At 33.7% G+C, this 17,129-nt stretch overlaps 1 protein-coding gene across 1 annotated transcript; it reads left to right on the top strand.

The window, feature by feature from the left end:
* Nucleotides 1–8,028: 8,028 nt before the first annotated feature.
* LOC130815419 (serine/threonine-protein kinase Aurora-3) lies at nt 8,029–15,339 on the top strand. The gene is made up of 6 exons (XM_057681884.1): nt 8,029–8,360; nt 8,450–8,692; nt 12,036–12,131; nt 12,961–13,175; nt 13,270–13,342; nt 13,432–15,339. Exons 1-6 carry the CDS (start codon nt 8,151–8,153, stop codon nt 13,528–13,530), a joined length of 936 nt encoding a protein of 311 aa, XP_057537867.1. The 5' UTR covers nt 8,029–8,150; the 3' UTR covers nt 13,531–15,339.
* Nucleotides 15,340–17,129: the final 1,790 nt, after the last annotated feature.

Genomic DNA, 17,129 nt, shown 5'->3' with positions numbered 1-17,129 from the left:
TGTAATGCAGCGAATATTTTAGATCTAAGGAAGTAATTTAATAAGTCAATCTTTGATCTTGATGTAACTTGTAACATGTAACTTACAACTTTGAACGATGCAGGGTGAATGACATATATCGCCCTTCTTATTTTATAGTGGCAAAATTGACAGTGACATAAGATTATTATTGCGACATTTTACTTATAGGTCAATTTGGAGTAATGAAAAATTTTTGAATTTTTTATTTTACAAATAAGACTACCGATTTTTTTTATTAATTTACTTTAACACTAGACCTGTTCAAAAGTGACCCGACCCGAAAATTTGATCCGAAACCAAAAGTAAACCGTCCCGAAAATGTGTTCTTTTTTTAGGTTTATCGAAACGACATTACCCGACCCGAAGCTATACCCGAACCGGTTGACAACCGAAAATAGGAAAACTGAACCAGAGCTGTAACCGATTTTTTTAATCGACACATAAACGTTAACCGAGATTACCCGAACTAATAATGACTGACCCGAGTTATATTCGACCCGAATCATGCTCGAGACCGAATGAAGTTTAGATCGAACTACTGTAAACGTGAACCAATTTTTTACATAGAACACTAGTGGAAAAAATGTATTTGCTGCTCATTATTTGCTGCGGTTTTTGTGTATTAGCAGCAAAAAATAGGAAAACGTATTAAAAAATATATATATACTCTAATTGCTGCGGTTAACCCTTTGACCGCAACAAATACCCTAGCATCATGCATTAATTGCTCCGGTTTTTCCACAACCGCAGCAAATAACCCTTCAAAATTAGATTAATTGCTCCGGTTTTTCCACAACCGCAGCAAATAACCCTTCAAAATTAGATTAATTGCTCCGGTTTTGTTATGAACCACAGCAAATGACCGTTGGACAAAAACCCACCAGTTTCTTTTTATTTCGCATATCTTCTCAAATACGTTATACAGTTGTTCTTCATTGAAAAAACGCTTCATCTTCATTTGCTTCGTTCCTCTTCTACATCTTCACAAACGTATAAGATTAAGCATCAAGATCATTTGTGTTCGTTTCTTGTGTTCATCTTCATTTTCACAAACGCTATTTTATTCATTTGCTGTTAGTCATTTTCATTTGTGTTCGTTGCTGTTCATCTTCACAAACTTGTTGCTGTTCATCTTCACAAACTTGTTGCTATTCATCTTCACAAACTTGTTACTGTTCTTGTTGCTTCTGTTCATCTACTGTACATCATCAAACTTGTGTTTTGAAGGTAAATCCTTGCTTCTGTTCTTGTTCATCATCAAACTTCGAATTTTCATAAACCTACTTGTTGCTTCTGTTTTGTTGCTGTTCTTGTTGCTTCTGTTCATCTACTGTACGTGTGATAAATATCTAAAAAAAACCTAAATTAATTACCTTATTTTTATTTTGAACCAACTTCGAATTTTGTTGCTGTTCTTGTTGCTGTTCATCGAATATAATTATGTTTCTGTTCATCTTTTTGTTGTTGTTGTTCTTGTAAAAAATCTTGTTACGTTGTTGTTCTTGTTGCTTATTCTTGTTGTAAAAAATCGAATATAATCTTGTTGTTCTTGTTGTTGTAAATCCTTGCTTCTGTTCTTGTTCTTGTTGTTGTCTAAATGCTTAAATTTGCTTCCGTTCTTGTTGTTGTCATATTTGTTTTTCACAATTTATCTGATTTAATTATTTCGATTTTAAATATTTTTAGTTGTGTATGTTTTAAAAATTATTAAAAATTAATATTAATAAAATTTAAATTTTAACGAATTAAATAAAATTTTACTTTACTATGTTTCAACTTATAGATTTTACATAAAATAATGATTTTACATAAATGAAATAATTGTTTTGAATTGAAGTGAGTATCTAGTATTTTAATGATTGTATTTATTTGCTTGAGGGTTAGGGAAATAGGTGAAATTTTAATATGAAAATATTAATATTGCATTCTTATTTTTCATGTTATTTCTATTATAGTTAATACAAAATAATAATACTCCTAGTTGATAAATAATACTAGTATATTATTATTATTTGTGGAGTAAATAATTTTTTGTTCAGAAAGTATTTTTAATTTTTAAGTTTCTTGTTCGTTTAAGTTTTAAATGTGTATGATTCGTTTATGTTGTTGTTGGAGTTCATTGATAAGCCACTAGACCGGATTTTAAGGGTGAATTGGACTTATGCTTGTTTGTACTCTACGTCTAGTTTGTAGCTAGTATCATAAATTTTCAAATAAGATCACTATTAGGTTATATAATTTGATGTATATTAAAGTCAATTATAAATTTAAATTTTATTTTTTTTAAAATTTTTAGAAAGATTATTATAATCAAAGAGTTTAAGTACCTTCAAATAATTTGTAGCAATTCTAAAGTGACCAATTATAGTTATAAAGTAATCACCTACAAGTTTAAAATGATCACTTTTTATAGTATAATTGAAGTCATCATTAACATTCTTAATAAACATTATTAATTTTTAATTTTTATTGTTTTTATATGAATATTATTAATTATTGTTTTGTTTTGAATCAATTAATCACACTAATTAGGATGACAAACGATCGTTCTTGGATGTATGGAAGCATTGAATCGTCGGAATTTATTGATGGCGTATTAGAATTTGGTAGTATTGCGGTTGAACATCAAGTTAGGACGGGGGGATTTGGTTTTTATTGCCCATGTGTCAGTTGTGGCAATGTATCAAAGGTAGATAGTGTTGATATCCTTAGGGAGCACATACTTCGACGTGGGTTTAGGCCTCAATATCATGTTTGGGTTTGGCATGGTGAGGAGGGAGTTTACAAAGAGAAAAGTGTTGTTGAGGATTAATGTTGTGCGTAAGCTTTGATTAAAGACACAGTCAAAAACTACACATGATCATGAAAAGAACACAAAACAACCACAAACACTTAAACAAAATTCTGATCTAGCAAACTGTCGAGCAGCCCTCCTTCAGCTCAGCTTCTAGGAGTCCACGGGGATTGTTAGAATGGTTTTAGGACCTTGATAGCTAGATCCAAGTACCAAGATTCCATTTTCACTTTAGCCTAGGTCCTGGATGCATAGGTTTGGTCTCCACGTGTCGTGTAAGGTGGTCTGGTCACTAGTTTGCTGCTGTGTCAATTTCGCGCGTAAAGTAGGTCAAACATGGTTTGTTATGCACGAAACTTGGCACACAAAACTATTTGGCATATTTATTGTGTTGAAATGGTTAGAATTGAAAATAATAGTCATATGCTAGAAATTAGGTGTTAAGTTGCGATTTTAAGGGTTTTTAAGCGTTTTTGTCAATTTCGCGCGTAAAGTAGGTCAAACATGGTTTGTTATGCACGAAACTTGGCACACAACAATATTTGGCATATATTATTGTGTTGAAATGGTTAGAATTGAAAATAATAGTCATATGCTAGAAATTAGAAGTTAAGTTGCGATTTTAAGGGTTTTTAAGCGTTTTTGTCAATTTCGCGCGTAAAGTAGCTCAAACTTTGTTTGTTATGCACGAAACTTGGCACACAACACTATTTGGCATATATTATTGTGTTGAAATGGTTAGAATTGAAAATAATAGTCATATGCTAGAAATTAGAAGTTAAGTTGCGATTTTAAGGGTTTTTAAGCGTTTTTGTCAATTTCGCGCGTAAAGTAGCTCAAACTTTGTTTGTTATGCACGAAACTTGGCACACAACACTATTTGGCATATATTATTGTGTTGAAATGGTTAGAATTAAAAATAATAGCCATATGCTAGAAATTAGAAGTTAAGTTGCGATTTCATGGGTTTTAAAGCGTTTTTTTCAATTTCGCGCGTAAAGTAGGTCAAACATGGTTTGTTATGCACGAACCTTGGCACACAACACTATTTGGCATATATTATTGTGTTGAAATTCTTAGAATTGAAAATAATAGTCATATGCTAGAAATTAGAAGTTAAGTTGCGATTTTAAGGGTTTTTAAGCGTTTTTGTCAATTTCGCGCGTAAAGTATGTCAAACATGGTTTGTTATGCACGAAACTTGGCACACAACACTATTTGGCATATATTATTGTGTTGAAATGGTTAGAATTGAAAATAATAGTCATATGCTAGAAATTAGAAGTTAAGTTGCGATTTTAAGGGTTTTTAAGCGTTTTTGTCAATTTCGCGCGTAAAGTAGCTCAAACTTTGTTTGTTATGCACGAAACTTGGCACACAACACTATTTGGCATATATTATTGTGTTGAAATGGTTAGAATTGAAAATAATAGCCATATGCTAGAAATTAGAAGTTAAGTTGCGATTTCATGGGTTTTAAAGCGTTTTTTTCAATTTCGCGCGTAAAGTAGGTCAAACAAGGTTTGTTATGCACGAAACTTGGCACACAACACTATTTGGCATATATTATTGTGTTGAAATTCTTATAATTGAAAATAATAGTCATATGCTAGAAATTAGAAGTTAAGTTGCGATTTTAAGGTTTTTAAGCGTTTTTGTCAATTTCGCGCGTAAAGTAGGTCAAACATGGTTTGTTATGCACGAAACTTGGCACACAATACTATTTGGCATATATTATTGTGTTGAAATGGTTAGAATTGAAAATAATAGTCATATGCTAGAAATTAGGTGTTAAGTTGCGATTTTAAGGGTTTTTAAGCGCTTTTGTCAATTTCGCGCGTAAAGTAGGTCAAACATGGTTTGTTATGCACGAAAATTGGCACACAACACTATTTGGCATATATTATTTTGTTGAAATGGTTAGAATTGAAAATAATAGTCATATGCTAGAAATTAGGTGTTAAGTTGCGATTTTAAGGGTTTTTTAGCGTTTTTGTCAATTTCGCGCGTAAAGTAGCTCAAACTTTGTTTGTTTTGCACGAAACTTGGCACACAACACTATTTGGTATATATTATTGTGTAGAAATTGTTAGAATTGAAAATCATAGTCATATTCTAGAATTAACGTGTTAAGTTGCGATTTTATGCGTTTTTAACCGTTTTTGACACTAACATCTATTTTCTCTTAGTGCTTTCAACAACCTTCTTCTTCCGTTGACTGCGGCTACTACGCGCTGAAGTATATGGACGATATTATAAATTCCGTGAAGGACTTTGGAGTCGAAAATATAGATGCCGTAAGTATTTGTTACGTTCTTAATTAAATATATTATTGGTAAAATCTAATGTTTATTTCTATATTAATCTTTTATTTTAATATTATATATAGGTTTTAAACGACATTCCGAGGGAAACACGTCCTTTGAGAAGTGAAGAGATGCGCGAATTAAAAGACAAGATTGCCGCGTATCTTGCTAATATTTGTCCTTGATAAATTGTAATTAGTATAGATTATTTTTTATACTTTAAGGTATATATATACATATGTACGTACATAATATTATATTATATATACGAGCGAGATTTTATTATTACAAAGAGATTAATGTTGATTATTTGTGATTATCGTTGGATTAATCACTGTTATTACATTGTATTATTATTGCATTATTATAAGGATAAAACGGAAAAAGAAAAAAAAAGAGAGTTATTTGCTGCGGTTTTGCCCCTGACCGCAGCAAATAACCCTCCTTATTTGCTGCGGTTTTTGCCCCTGACCGCAGCAAATAACCCTCCTTATTTGCTGCGGTTTTTGCCCATGACCGCAGCAAATAATGCCCTTATTTGCTGCGGTTTTGAACCGCAGCATTTAATTAAAGTAGGACATTTGCTGCTATCACTATTGCTGGGGCCAAAACCGCAGCAAATAATGGCAAAAAAACCGCAGCAAATGAGGTTTTTTCCACTAGTGGAAGTATGATCGACTCATATTCTATCATCTTATTAGTTATTTTAATAAAATAATTTTATAAATACATAATTTCATATATTTAGAGTTAATAATCAATGGCCAATGTTTATTTAACTACTTTTAATCGAATTAGATGAAAATTGATAAAACTTTATAATTTTAATTGTTGGTCAAACAAGTAAAAGTAACAATGTAATAATGATCACTAATTGATTTGCATTTTCATTATTTTGCTTTAAGTAAATGAACCTTATCATCAATTAAAAAATGACTAATAATTTAATCTGATACTGACTCGATCGATAGTAATTAGTAATTCGCAATTCGTAGCCGAATTCTACTTTAAAAATACCCGGGCGAACCCGATCTGTACCCGGTAAAACCGAACCAATTATTAACCAATGACAACCCGAGACCGATTGAAACTCGACATGAACTTCAACCGACACCTAACTGATGCTAACCCGATAGTTCGAATAACCGATCTTCAACCGAATCGTGACTAACCGACCTGACCCGAGTATGACCCGTCGCAACACGCATCCGTAATATAACTGATCCGAAAAACAATCGAATCGAATGATACCCGTCCGAACCGATCCGATCACCCGAATGAACACCTCTAACACATTAGTGCTACTCATGATTAGGTAACAATACTGTAGACTCAATTAGGAACGGGAATAGCAACAAGAGGGGGGGTGAATTGTTGTTGTTACTAGTTTAAGCGTTTTTGCCCTGTTTTTGCGGAATTGAATAAAATAAATAAAGCTTAAACTTAGAGCGAAATAATTAAAAGAGACAAACGATTTTTACGTGGAAACCTTCTGGGCCTAAACAGAAGGAAAAACCACGACCCCTCGGGATTTCTAAAGTCTCCACTATGTTTAAGGCAACTCGTTACAATTATATTAAACATCTTACTTCACTCGAAGCGCATCAACTAGACCAACTCTTCTCTCTCAAATTGCTTCACTCAAAGCAACAAACTTAGCTTCACTAAAAGCTAAACTCTACACTAGCTTTACTAAAAGCTATGTCCTTAGCTTTACTCAAAGCTATTCTCTTCTCTAGCTTCACTAGAAGCTTTCTAATTCCCCCTAGACTCACCCAAGTCTAGTTACAAAGATTCTCTCAAAAACCCTTACAAAAGAATAAAAATTCTCTAAAAATAAAATCAATGAGTTGCACAAGAAAATATTATAAATTAATTGGCATTTTTAAAACAAAACTTTCTTGAAAAAAATTCTCCCAAAATTACGTATGATTTAATGGCTCATACTAAGGCGAGTTTTGAAGAATAACCGAGTCCACTATTTATAGAGCTAAAATCCCTAATAAAAAGGAATATTCCAACCCATTATTCCTTATCCAAAATGATCATGGGAATAATGTGGATTTTAATAACCAAGTCTTCCTACGGTTAATCTTAAAATAGGCATTTAAACTTGACCAATTCAAGCCCACGGTTATTTAGCAATAACCGTTGTTCCCTAATAATAGGTTCTGTTCCCTTTAAGCAGCAGTTTCACAAACAACAGTTCCTGTTCCAGTACTAACTGCTGGAATATTTTTGCTATTTATAGAAACGGTTATACTTAATAAAAATAGACACGTTAACCTATTATCTAAGATAAAGACCGGTTAAAAATAATAGCTAAGACCTATTCAACAACCGCTATTTCTATTTTTAGTAAATCCAATATTTACTAAATATAGATCCTAAAATAAAGGATCTTTATTTAGAGACTCATACGTAAAGTAATTTTTAGAAAACTTTTTGCTAATTAATTATAATAATTAATAAATGAAACAAATTAATATAATTAATACATCAACTAAAAATAATAATTAAAATAATAACTAGAATTTTCAGTGGACGTAAGCTGACTCCAGTTCAGGAACAGTGCGCTGTCTCCAATTTCCAGTTTTGTTAGAACATCCAACTTAGGAACAATAGACTTCTTGTCTCCATTTTACATCCCAAGTGATATACTCTTCTAACATCTCTTGAATCCTTTTGACACGTACTTTTCCATGAACTAAGCCATAGGTACTATCAACGATCACCATTTCAATCGGATATCGACCTGCACACAATCTCTAAAAACATATTTGTTTAAATAAAGTGTAGTCATCATCAAAACTGAAGAGGTCCAACAAATACCATGAAAAAAGCTAGAACAAATCAGCAATGCCCTATTTTTTGAACTAGTTTAGCATTAACCAAAACGGCGAGTATTGACAAAAAGTTTCTTTTATTACGCTCCTCCCAAATTCAAATCATAACGGCAACACTTCCTCTTCGACAATTCCAATCTACATTTTCTCTCTTCAGCTACCGTATTCCCCAACTCAAAATCAATGGCGCCTCAAATCCCTAAACCTCCGCAAAAACATTCTCAAAAACCCCCTCAACATTCTCTAAAGCCTTCAAAAAATCAACAAATCAAGAACCCACAGAAACCACAAAACCCTAATATAAACAGAGATTGGTCAATTGCGGATTTCGAAATCGGAAAACCCTTAGGAAAGGGAAAATTCGGTAGAGTCTATCTTGCTCGTGAAATCAAGGTTCTTTCTCAGCTTTCTTGATTCTATACGTGTTTCCATTCCTTAATTCCGTTTATTTTGTTGTAATTTGAAAATATTTTAATTAGCAGAGTAAATATATAGTGGCATTGAAGGTGATATTTAAGGAGCAAATAGAGAAGTATAGATTGCATCATCAATTGAGGAGGGAAATGGAGATTCAAATGAGTTTACGCCATCCGAATGTTTTAAGATTGTATGGATGGTTTCATGATGATGAAAGGATTGTGTTGATTCTTGAGTATGCTTTTAGGGGTGAGCTTTATAAGGAACTCCGTAATTTAGGTCATCTTCCCGAGAAGCAAGCTGCTACGGTATACCTTTTTTGAGCATTTTGCTGTGTTTTCAGGTTAAATTCATTTGGTATTTCTGGTTTTTGTTGTCAAAATGGTGATTTTGAAAAGAATTAATGCAAGAGTATTTTGGGTTTTTGATGTTTAGTTTATTATTGTTTAAACAAAGACAGGATCCATTCTCTCTATATAGAAGGAATAAAATGGTTAAGATAACAAACCGCCTAAACTTATTCTAGATTAATACTCACTCCCCTAGTTAAAGTGTTCCTATTTATTATCTTGGGTTGTTCAATTTGTTGTTTCTTTTAAAAAAATTTCTACTTATATCAGAAATTTTAGATGTACTTAACCTTGTTCATCCTCACTTTTATACTTAAATAATGCTTACAGTCTTCTGTGATAATTCCTGCCTTACAGTCTTAGGATGTGATTTTTTGTTATACTGAGTTTGAATCATTTTATAGATGCTCACAAACATATCAAAGACTTTGGATTTTTGTTTCAAGAAATAAACATAACTCATACGAGTACAATCATCAATAAATAACACAAAATAAGAAAAAAAAATGTGTTTCAAATTCAGGTGCACGACCCCATACATCAAAGAATTAGAAAATAGTTTGTCAGAATCAGATAAGTTGGTAGATAGGAGTCTTTATGACTTTTGGCAAGCACACAAGTTTCACATTCTAGGGATATTTTAGAGGTTTTAAGAGAGAGAAAGAGATGTTTTAGATACCCTAAGGAAGTATGTGCTAAATGTCGATGTCACATCCATAATTGTTTTTCAGTAGAACTATGAGTAAACACTACCTGACCTTTTTGTGTCACCTTATCAACATAATACAATCCATCCCTTTCTGTACCACTTCTAATAGTCTCTCTGTCATCCTACACAATAATCCCACCAAAAAGCATGAAAACAATATAATTTAGTTTCCTAGTCAATTGACTTATAGATAAAAGTTTATGAGACTTTTAAAGTGAATTTTAGATGCCTCTTCAATAGTTCCTACACTGGCCAAATTAATACGTTCACCATTAGTAGTTTGAATATGGGTTATTTGTGTCGTTATATGATTTTCTATATGGCTTATGGGCATTATCTTCATTATTAAGAGATAAATTCGTTCTTCTGGCATCTTGTGTTCTTTGATGATGGGTTGGAATTTTAACGGTCGAAGAGGCAATGGTGATTTTGAGCCTCCTCCTTCCATTAATGGACATGTTCACCATGTTAAACCACTTGGTAAACTCAAAATTCCAAAGTTTTTCATTTGATTTGGCCGTTTTGTTAAATTGATCAATTTTGTGTTGAAATTTGGTTGAATCGATTTGTTTTGTTTTGGTTACTTGAACCACTTTGTTGTAGTTTAACCTTTTTGGCATAATATTTTGGATCTAGATCTTTGGTAAGTGTAATTTTTGATCTTTTCAATTTTTGGGTAAGTGTTGTTTTGTAAGATGATGAGCCCTGAGAAGGTGGACTTCTACCGGTCACTGGAAACCACCTTTGACTCTGATACCATGAAAAGAATAAAGCAAGAGTAATTTGGGTTTCAAATGGTTAGTTTATTATTTCCTAAACAAAGACATGATTCGATTTTACTATTTCCTAGATCTGCTTTCCCAACGTATTTAAGCTCAGTTAAGTTTCAATGATTAAAGTTAAGTTAATTTTTTCCAAACAATTTTTCTCATGTGTATTCATTACTTACAAAAAGTTTGGTTTAATGCCACTGTTTAGGGGCTTTTAATAAAAAGTTGATAGGAGAATTTAGTTGATTGTGTGAGTTAGTTGGTTGGATGAATAAAATAAGCTAAAAAACTGTTTGATAAAAGAGCTATTGGAACAACTTTTTGATGTAAATAAGCCAATCTACTACATGCTAAGAAGAGCAGCGTGCTCTCTCATTCTAATTTGCTCTTCAATTTACGTGACAAGAACAATGTCACATGATTCGGTGGTTTTACCCACCAATCACGAATCGGTACGATTGGCCCGAACTGGGGTTCGTTCGCCGATTGAATTGCCTTTATGTATGATTGAAATCGTCGGCGACAATTTTATTGTTTAAAAAGAGAGAAGCTTTCTCAAACTTTGAAATTTCGACACTAAGAAAAGAGAAAAAAACTGCAGAAAAATTGAAGGGAAGAGAAGAGAGAAGGAGAAATAACTTGCATGGAGGAGATGAAGGCTTTGATGTTTAGTCGCCTACTAGGGTTTTTCTTTCCTTATTATGTGCTTGCTTTTATTCTTCTATTTTAGACTTTCACTATGCAATAATTTTTTTAGATGCCCTCCTTTATTTGATAAGTGGGCTAAGCCCATTTAAAAGTTATCTGACTACTTTTTATACCTTTTCTTTATTTTTTTTCTTTTTTTTCTTTCTTATCCTTCAATATTATTTGATTAGTGAGCTATCCCATTTTAACTTTTCTTTTTCTATCATTTAATCACCTGTTTTTTTTACAATCACATGAATTTATTTATAAAACAATACAATTAAATTAAATTAATGTCATGACTACTTATATCTTTTACAGTTATATTAAATAATACCTAAAATTTGAACCAAACAACTTAAGTGAACGAACAACTAATATGCGACTAGCGAATCGTGAATCGCGAATCCGTACATCCAATCAAATCGAATCACGAATCGTCTGACATTGGACAAGAATATCCTTATTTTCATCTCTTTCATGTGCCTCATGTCCTAATATGTCTTTTTATATCAACTAGCTTTCAGCTATCAGCGAAATTTTTATCAAACACTCTGAAATAGCCAACTAGCAAATTCGTTTGGTCAAATAAGTTCATAAAGGTTCCTTAAGTAGTTACCAGCTACTAGGCGTTTGCCAAACACCCCCTAGCTTTCCTAAACTTAGTAACCCAATCATCCCAAGAAGCAGTGACTCCCTAGTGACATGGAAATAGAAGGTGTTCACTAGTGCTGACTAGAAAGGGAAAGGGAAGAATCAAAAATACCCCATTGAGTAAGCCTATCTCTTGTTTCGTGATAATTATGAATTGTTAGCCAATTGATCACCATTCTGTGCTTTGAGACTGGAGTTCCCCGCGTTATGCCTGAGTCCAGTGCATCCTGTGGCCCCTGCTTACAAAGAGAGAGTTTTTTGATTAAAGCAGGAAAGCTAGCAAACAGGAGAAGGATCTTAAGCAGGAAACCTTGCAAATTTGTCTAAAACACCTACTTAGGAGTAAAGTTCCAACTGTTCTCTCCTCAAATACTTCATGGATCCATTCATCCCTTTTGTGGGGTTTTATTTTATTGATATTGTGGATTTCATGTGTTTTCTGTCATAATTGGATTTTGTTTTGATTGTTTCTTGGAGACAGTATATTGCAAGTTTGACGCAGGCATTGGCGTATTGTCATGACAAGAATGTCATCCATAGGGACATCAAGCCAGAGAATTTGTTGCTTGATCATGAGGTATCAATTTTCAGCACTTCAATTTGGCTTTTCAAAAGTGTACTTTTCTTCTATACCAGATTATAATGATTTTTTACTAAAGTGCACTATATTTTTCTTTGTTAAAAATCCCTGTGTATAGTTACAATTGAGTAGTTTGTTGTAGCAGGATAAAGTGTTTTATTTTCTTGCTAGGTATTTCTATTATGACATTTACATTCCTTCATTGATCAGTCATGTGAATCAATGGTTTGTACGGATTTATGTTATACTCTCAATTAGTTAGAATACACTTACATGAGCAGCAAAAATTCAACTAACAAGGAATGAATACACTCTAAGAGGTCATTTGGATTGAGAGTAAATAAAAAAAGTCAAACTAATGTAACAAAGGTAACTAGAGATGCAAATGAAGTTGTTAACATAATTGTGATAAAGGTAGAATAGGAGTAAATTAAAAAAAGATGAACAGAAAAAGAGTTTGATTTCTCTCATTTGGAGGTAAAGAATTCCCCCACCTCCCCCTAGGGTAAATTTATATCCCAAAATAAGGGAACTTATTGCTATTTTCTCTATTTTTCAGTTTTTTCTAATTCATTCTTCCACCTCTTTAACAATCAAATTCCTTTAATTATTTATCTAACTAACTTTATTTTCCTACTTTGAATTTTATTGCCCCTTAAATATTGGCTTTCAATCCAAACGACCCCTAAAGAGAATAAGGGGTTACAAAAGTCTTTTGCCGAGTTGGGGAAGTAGGGGAATGGACTATGAATGTTTGGTTATTACTATTAGCTAAGTAGGGGTTTCAAGAAAGGTGTCCTGAGTATTCCATTTATTTTATGCTTAGGGTCGTCTAAAGATTGCAGATTTTGGATGGTCTGTACAGTCAAGAAATAAGAGACACACTATGTGTGGAACTCTTGACTATTTGGCTCCAGAAATGGTGGAAAATAAAGCCCATGATTATGCAGTTGATAACTGGACTTTGGGTGTCCTTTGCTATGAGTTCTTATATGGAGCTCCTCCATTTGAGGCAGAGAGCCAACGTGACACTTTTAGAAGGTAAAGAAAGAAATTCATAACAAAAATCATCAACAAAAGTTTTCTATATAAGTTAAGAGCCTTGTTTTGTTAACTTAGTAGTTTGCATGTGTAGGATTATGAAGGTTGATTTGAACTTCCCAGATGCAATTGAAATTTCCTTAGATGCCAAGGATCTAATACGCCGAGTAAGTTTTTACTTTTTTATAATAAAAGTAATGGTCCTTAAGAAATCCCCCTCTCTGGGTTTTTCTGAGCATGCGATTTGGATACGCAGCTTCTGGTGAAGGATTCCTCAAAGAGGCTCTCTCTTCAGAAGATATTACAGCACCCTTGGATCGTAAAGAATGTAGAACCCACTGGAATTTGCCGTTAATAAATCCAATATTTAATCAAGCTATTGAACAACTCGATGAGAATGGGTATAAGATGGTGTTTCAAGAGTGTATTGATCACTAGTAAGAATTCACCCTTTTTAAGTTTAATCCTTCCATATGTTAACCTATTCCAATTGAAATCATGGCAATGTATAATCATGTCATTCTTGTCATGATGTTAATCCTTTTGCATGTGCAGTATTTCAATGAATTCAAAAGATGTTTGTATTCAATATGCAAACGTGCTAATAGTTTGTGTATTAACATGAAACAATGTCCGCTATTACTGTAATTTTGTATATTAGTTATTTATCTTGTATAGCTGAGTTTGCACTCCTATGGTTTAGTCATTGTGTAAAAATGCGGTAACGATCATGATTGTGGTAAGAGAACGGTGATATGGTAACGATGATCATCTCACGCTACACACTGAAGGAAATCAGGACTGGCTCGGACAGTACCACTTTGAAGCAGGCCCATACATTATTCACCTCTAAATTGAACATGTTGGTCGTTAGGAAGCTGAAAGTTAGGTATTGGGTGATACCATATGCAAGAACCGACATGAAATTATGATTTTGAATAGTTTTCTGTGATCACAAAAGGATGCTTTAGACTAAGAGCTAGTGCAGGAAAGATGAAAATAGTGGAGCTGCATCGTCCCTAGTGCCCAAATCTGTATTTATTGTTGAGATGAGACTGCATATTTTTGATTACCTAAGGTGAAACCTTATAGAGAATATAGGTAACAGTACAATGAGAAATCATACAGAGAATATTGAGGCAAATCAGTAAGATATCAGACAGAGAATATCAATAGCAGATCAGTGAGAATATGATTTGGTGCCATGTTCTCCTATTAGAAACCCAAACGTGCTGCTTTTTCTTCCTATTTTTGCATCTTTTTTGTTTAGCTAGGTCACTTTAGTTCATTTTACTTGAGTAGACCTTTGTTTTTTAACGGTAGATGATACAAGAAATGAGTTGAGAAAGGTGATTATTGAGACTGATTTCATGGTTCATGTATCCGTAGTCGACTCCAATTTTTTGGGTTTATGACTTGGGCATTTTTGTTGTTGGATCTGAGCCAAACATTTGGATATGTACCGAAATCTGGTAACCTGAGTGTAATGTTTACAAAGAACTAAGAATGCAGAGTGGTGGCATTTTTTTAGTTCGTTTGTTACGTTTTGAAGTTTGAGCTGCCATTTTTGTATCGATGTTTTGATGGTCTAAATTCATGTCAGAAATGTTGGTAAACCAATTAAAACAAAGCATGGAGTTACAGTGTAAATAGAGTTCTATGTTGTCAAAATAGACTGCTGTAGAATCAGAAAATAATGCAGGTGAAAAAGAAAGTTGTGGGATTTGCATTGATTTTATAGAAGGTTCTTTTGTTTGGAGTACATATCAAAATAAGACACAACTTTCGGTTCTTTAGAGCCATAATTTGTGATTGTGACTCTTTTTGATTGATTAAGGTATAGTTTGGACAGCTTTCGTTTCTTCTGTGGCTTAGACTAGGATTTGGGAAGATTTGAAACTTTCGGTTCTTTTGAGCCATAATTTGTGATTGTGACACTCTTTTTGATTGATTAAGGTATAGTTTGGACAACTTTCGTTTCTTCTATGGCTTGGACTAGGATTTGGGAAGATTTGAAAAAAATTAGACAATTTAATTACTTTATTCAAAAAATAAGTTTCGTTTAAACTTTTTTTCCCAAAATAAGCGTCCTTGGCTCTAAAGCTAGGCTTGGTGTATACTCACTCTTACTAACAGCGAATTAAAAGAAATGGTTAAAAATTTAGTCAAGGGTGAAGTCGCTGTTACTAACAACGACTTAAGGGTTGACTGGTCAAACCTTAATGTCGTTACTAACAGCGACTTTACCCTTGACCTGGTTTGACTTTTATTGACTTTTTTGTATGATTTAAACTAGCCATTGTAAAATTGAAAAATACCCGTTATGAAGTTGAAAAGTGCTATTGTTATTATGTTCTGTAAATAACTCCATCATTTGCCTACTTCATTGTATCCAAACTCCATCATTCTTGTTCTAATTAATCGATTTTGAAGGTAACGCAAAGTATTATGTTAGTATTATTCTCAATTTATAAATGTTAATATTATTTTTGAATGTTTACATATGTTACTATATCATATGTGTTCCGTAGATGTCATAGGAGCATTCTATTGAAGAGCTTTGTGATTGTTGTTATGAAATTGAGATTAATACAGATTGGAGCGACATCGATCCTGGCCGTGATTTTGTTGCTTGTCCATTAAACTTGGATGAAGGATTCGGTTGCACATACTTTAGATGGATTGCTCCGGAGGGTACCAAATGGCTTGAAAAAGAAAAATAAGAGCTTAAAGATGAGGTATTTAATCTCAAGAGACAAATAGATGATATGACATATAGGGAAGAAGAGACTGAAAGGATTATGAGAAAGTTTAAGAAGCAATCTTAGTTAGTGGCGGTAGTTTAACTTAAAGAATGAACTATGTAATTTGATATGGATTTGTTGAACATGAATGAAATTGTATTGAATTTTCGAGAGCATTTTCCCTATTTGAGTATGAGTGTCTGTTTGATTTTGATTAAAATTCATATTTAATTCTTGGCGGAATGATTTATCGCCGAAAACTCTGAGTAATTAACATCATTTCATTCATAATAAACATGTGATAATACGATAAACATATATACACACATCTATATATATATATTACAAAATATACACAACAGTCCACATGTTACAAATATTCAATATATACAAAACGTTACTAATGTTTAATATATAAAAACCGTATACTAATGCTAATCCTCCTCCTGTACCCTCTCTAACTGTGACGGTCTTTTACGCCTCCTACGATAGTAAGAGGCCGTCGCATGACGCTCGGGTAAGGGAGGTGATTGATACTGGGATGATCCAGCACCCTGTGAGGACCCGGCACCATAGTCGGGGCACGTTAAGTCTACCCCCTCAAGATGAATGTCGGCATGATGGGGAGATGAACCCTGCTCGTCCATAGTGATGTCAGGCACAACGAATTCTGGAATGAAGTGCTAAAACTGTGTCCCTAGGACTATGCCTTGGGCATTCTCCCGTACAGGCTCCTCCTGGCTAGAGCTGATGACACCTGCAATGTCCTGTGCCTGCATTCAATTTGGAGTTAATGAAATTTATAGTATGTAAGTTCTATGGATAATAATCAACATGGAAGAATACTTACAAACTGTGTCATCGTCGGTGCTGCGGGAGCGTACTGGGCAACTGCGATGATACCTCGTGGTGTCATCCATCAACGAGTGATGGAGAGGAACCACGACTTGTAATCCGCCGAAGTAGGTGCGCCTACAGCATCGATTGGCGCACCTTGGGCTAGCAGCTCTAGCCTGTGATCCCAACGAGCTATATGGCGCCAGTTGATCTCAAACCAGATCTTAGGTTCCCGACCCTTGCGTGAGCTGTGATGGAGCTCCGCCACTGTGTCACAAGGCGGCGGGATGCCTTGTACCATCCCGAATTGGCGCAGTACGCACTCAGGAAGATGCACTTCGACTATGTCGAGGCATATCAAAGGTACAGATGC

This window comes from Amaranthus tricolor, chromosome 6, assembly GCF_026212465.1.
Source record: "Amaranthus tricolor cultivar Red isolate AtriRed21 chromosome 6, ASM2621246v1, whole genome shotgun sequence".
Classification (NCBI taxonomy): Eukaryota; Viridiplantae; Streptophyta; class Magnoliopsida; order Caryophyllales; family Amaranthaceae; genus Amaranthus; species Amaranthus tricolor.
The sequence above is the reverse complement of the archived record's forward strand: the minus strand, read 5'-3'. Positions and strand labels throughout refer to the sequence as shown.

Bases quoted from the DNA above. Each gene is read 5' to 3' on its own strand.
- LOC130815419 (XM_057681884.1), top strand. From the start codon at position 8,151: ATGGCGCCTCAAATCCCTAAACCTCCGCAAAAACATTCTCAAAAACCC. The intron at 8,693-12,035 runs GTATACCTTTTT...TCTTGGAGACAG, and splicing joins CCGAGAAGCAAGCTGCTACG to TATATTGCAAGTTTGACGCA. The intron at 13,176-13,269 runs GTAAAGAAAGAA...TTGCATGTGTAG, and splicing joins CAACGTGACACTTTTAGAAG to GATTATGAAGGTTGATTTGA.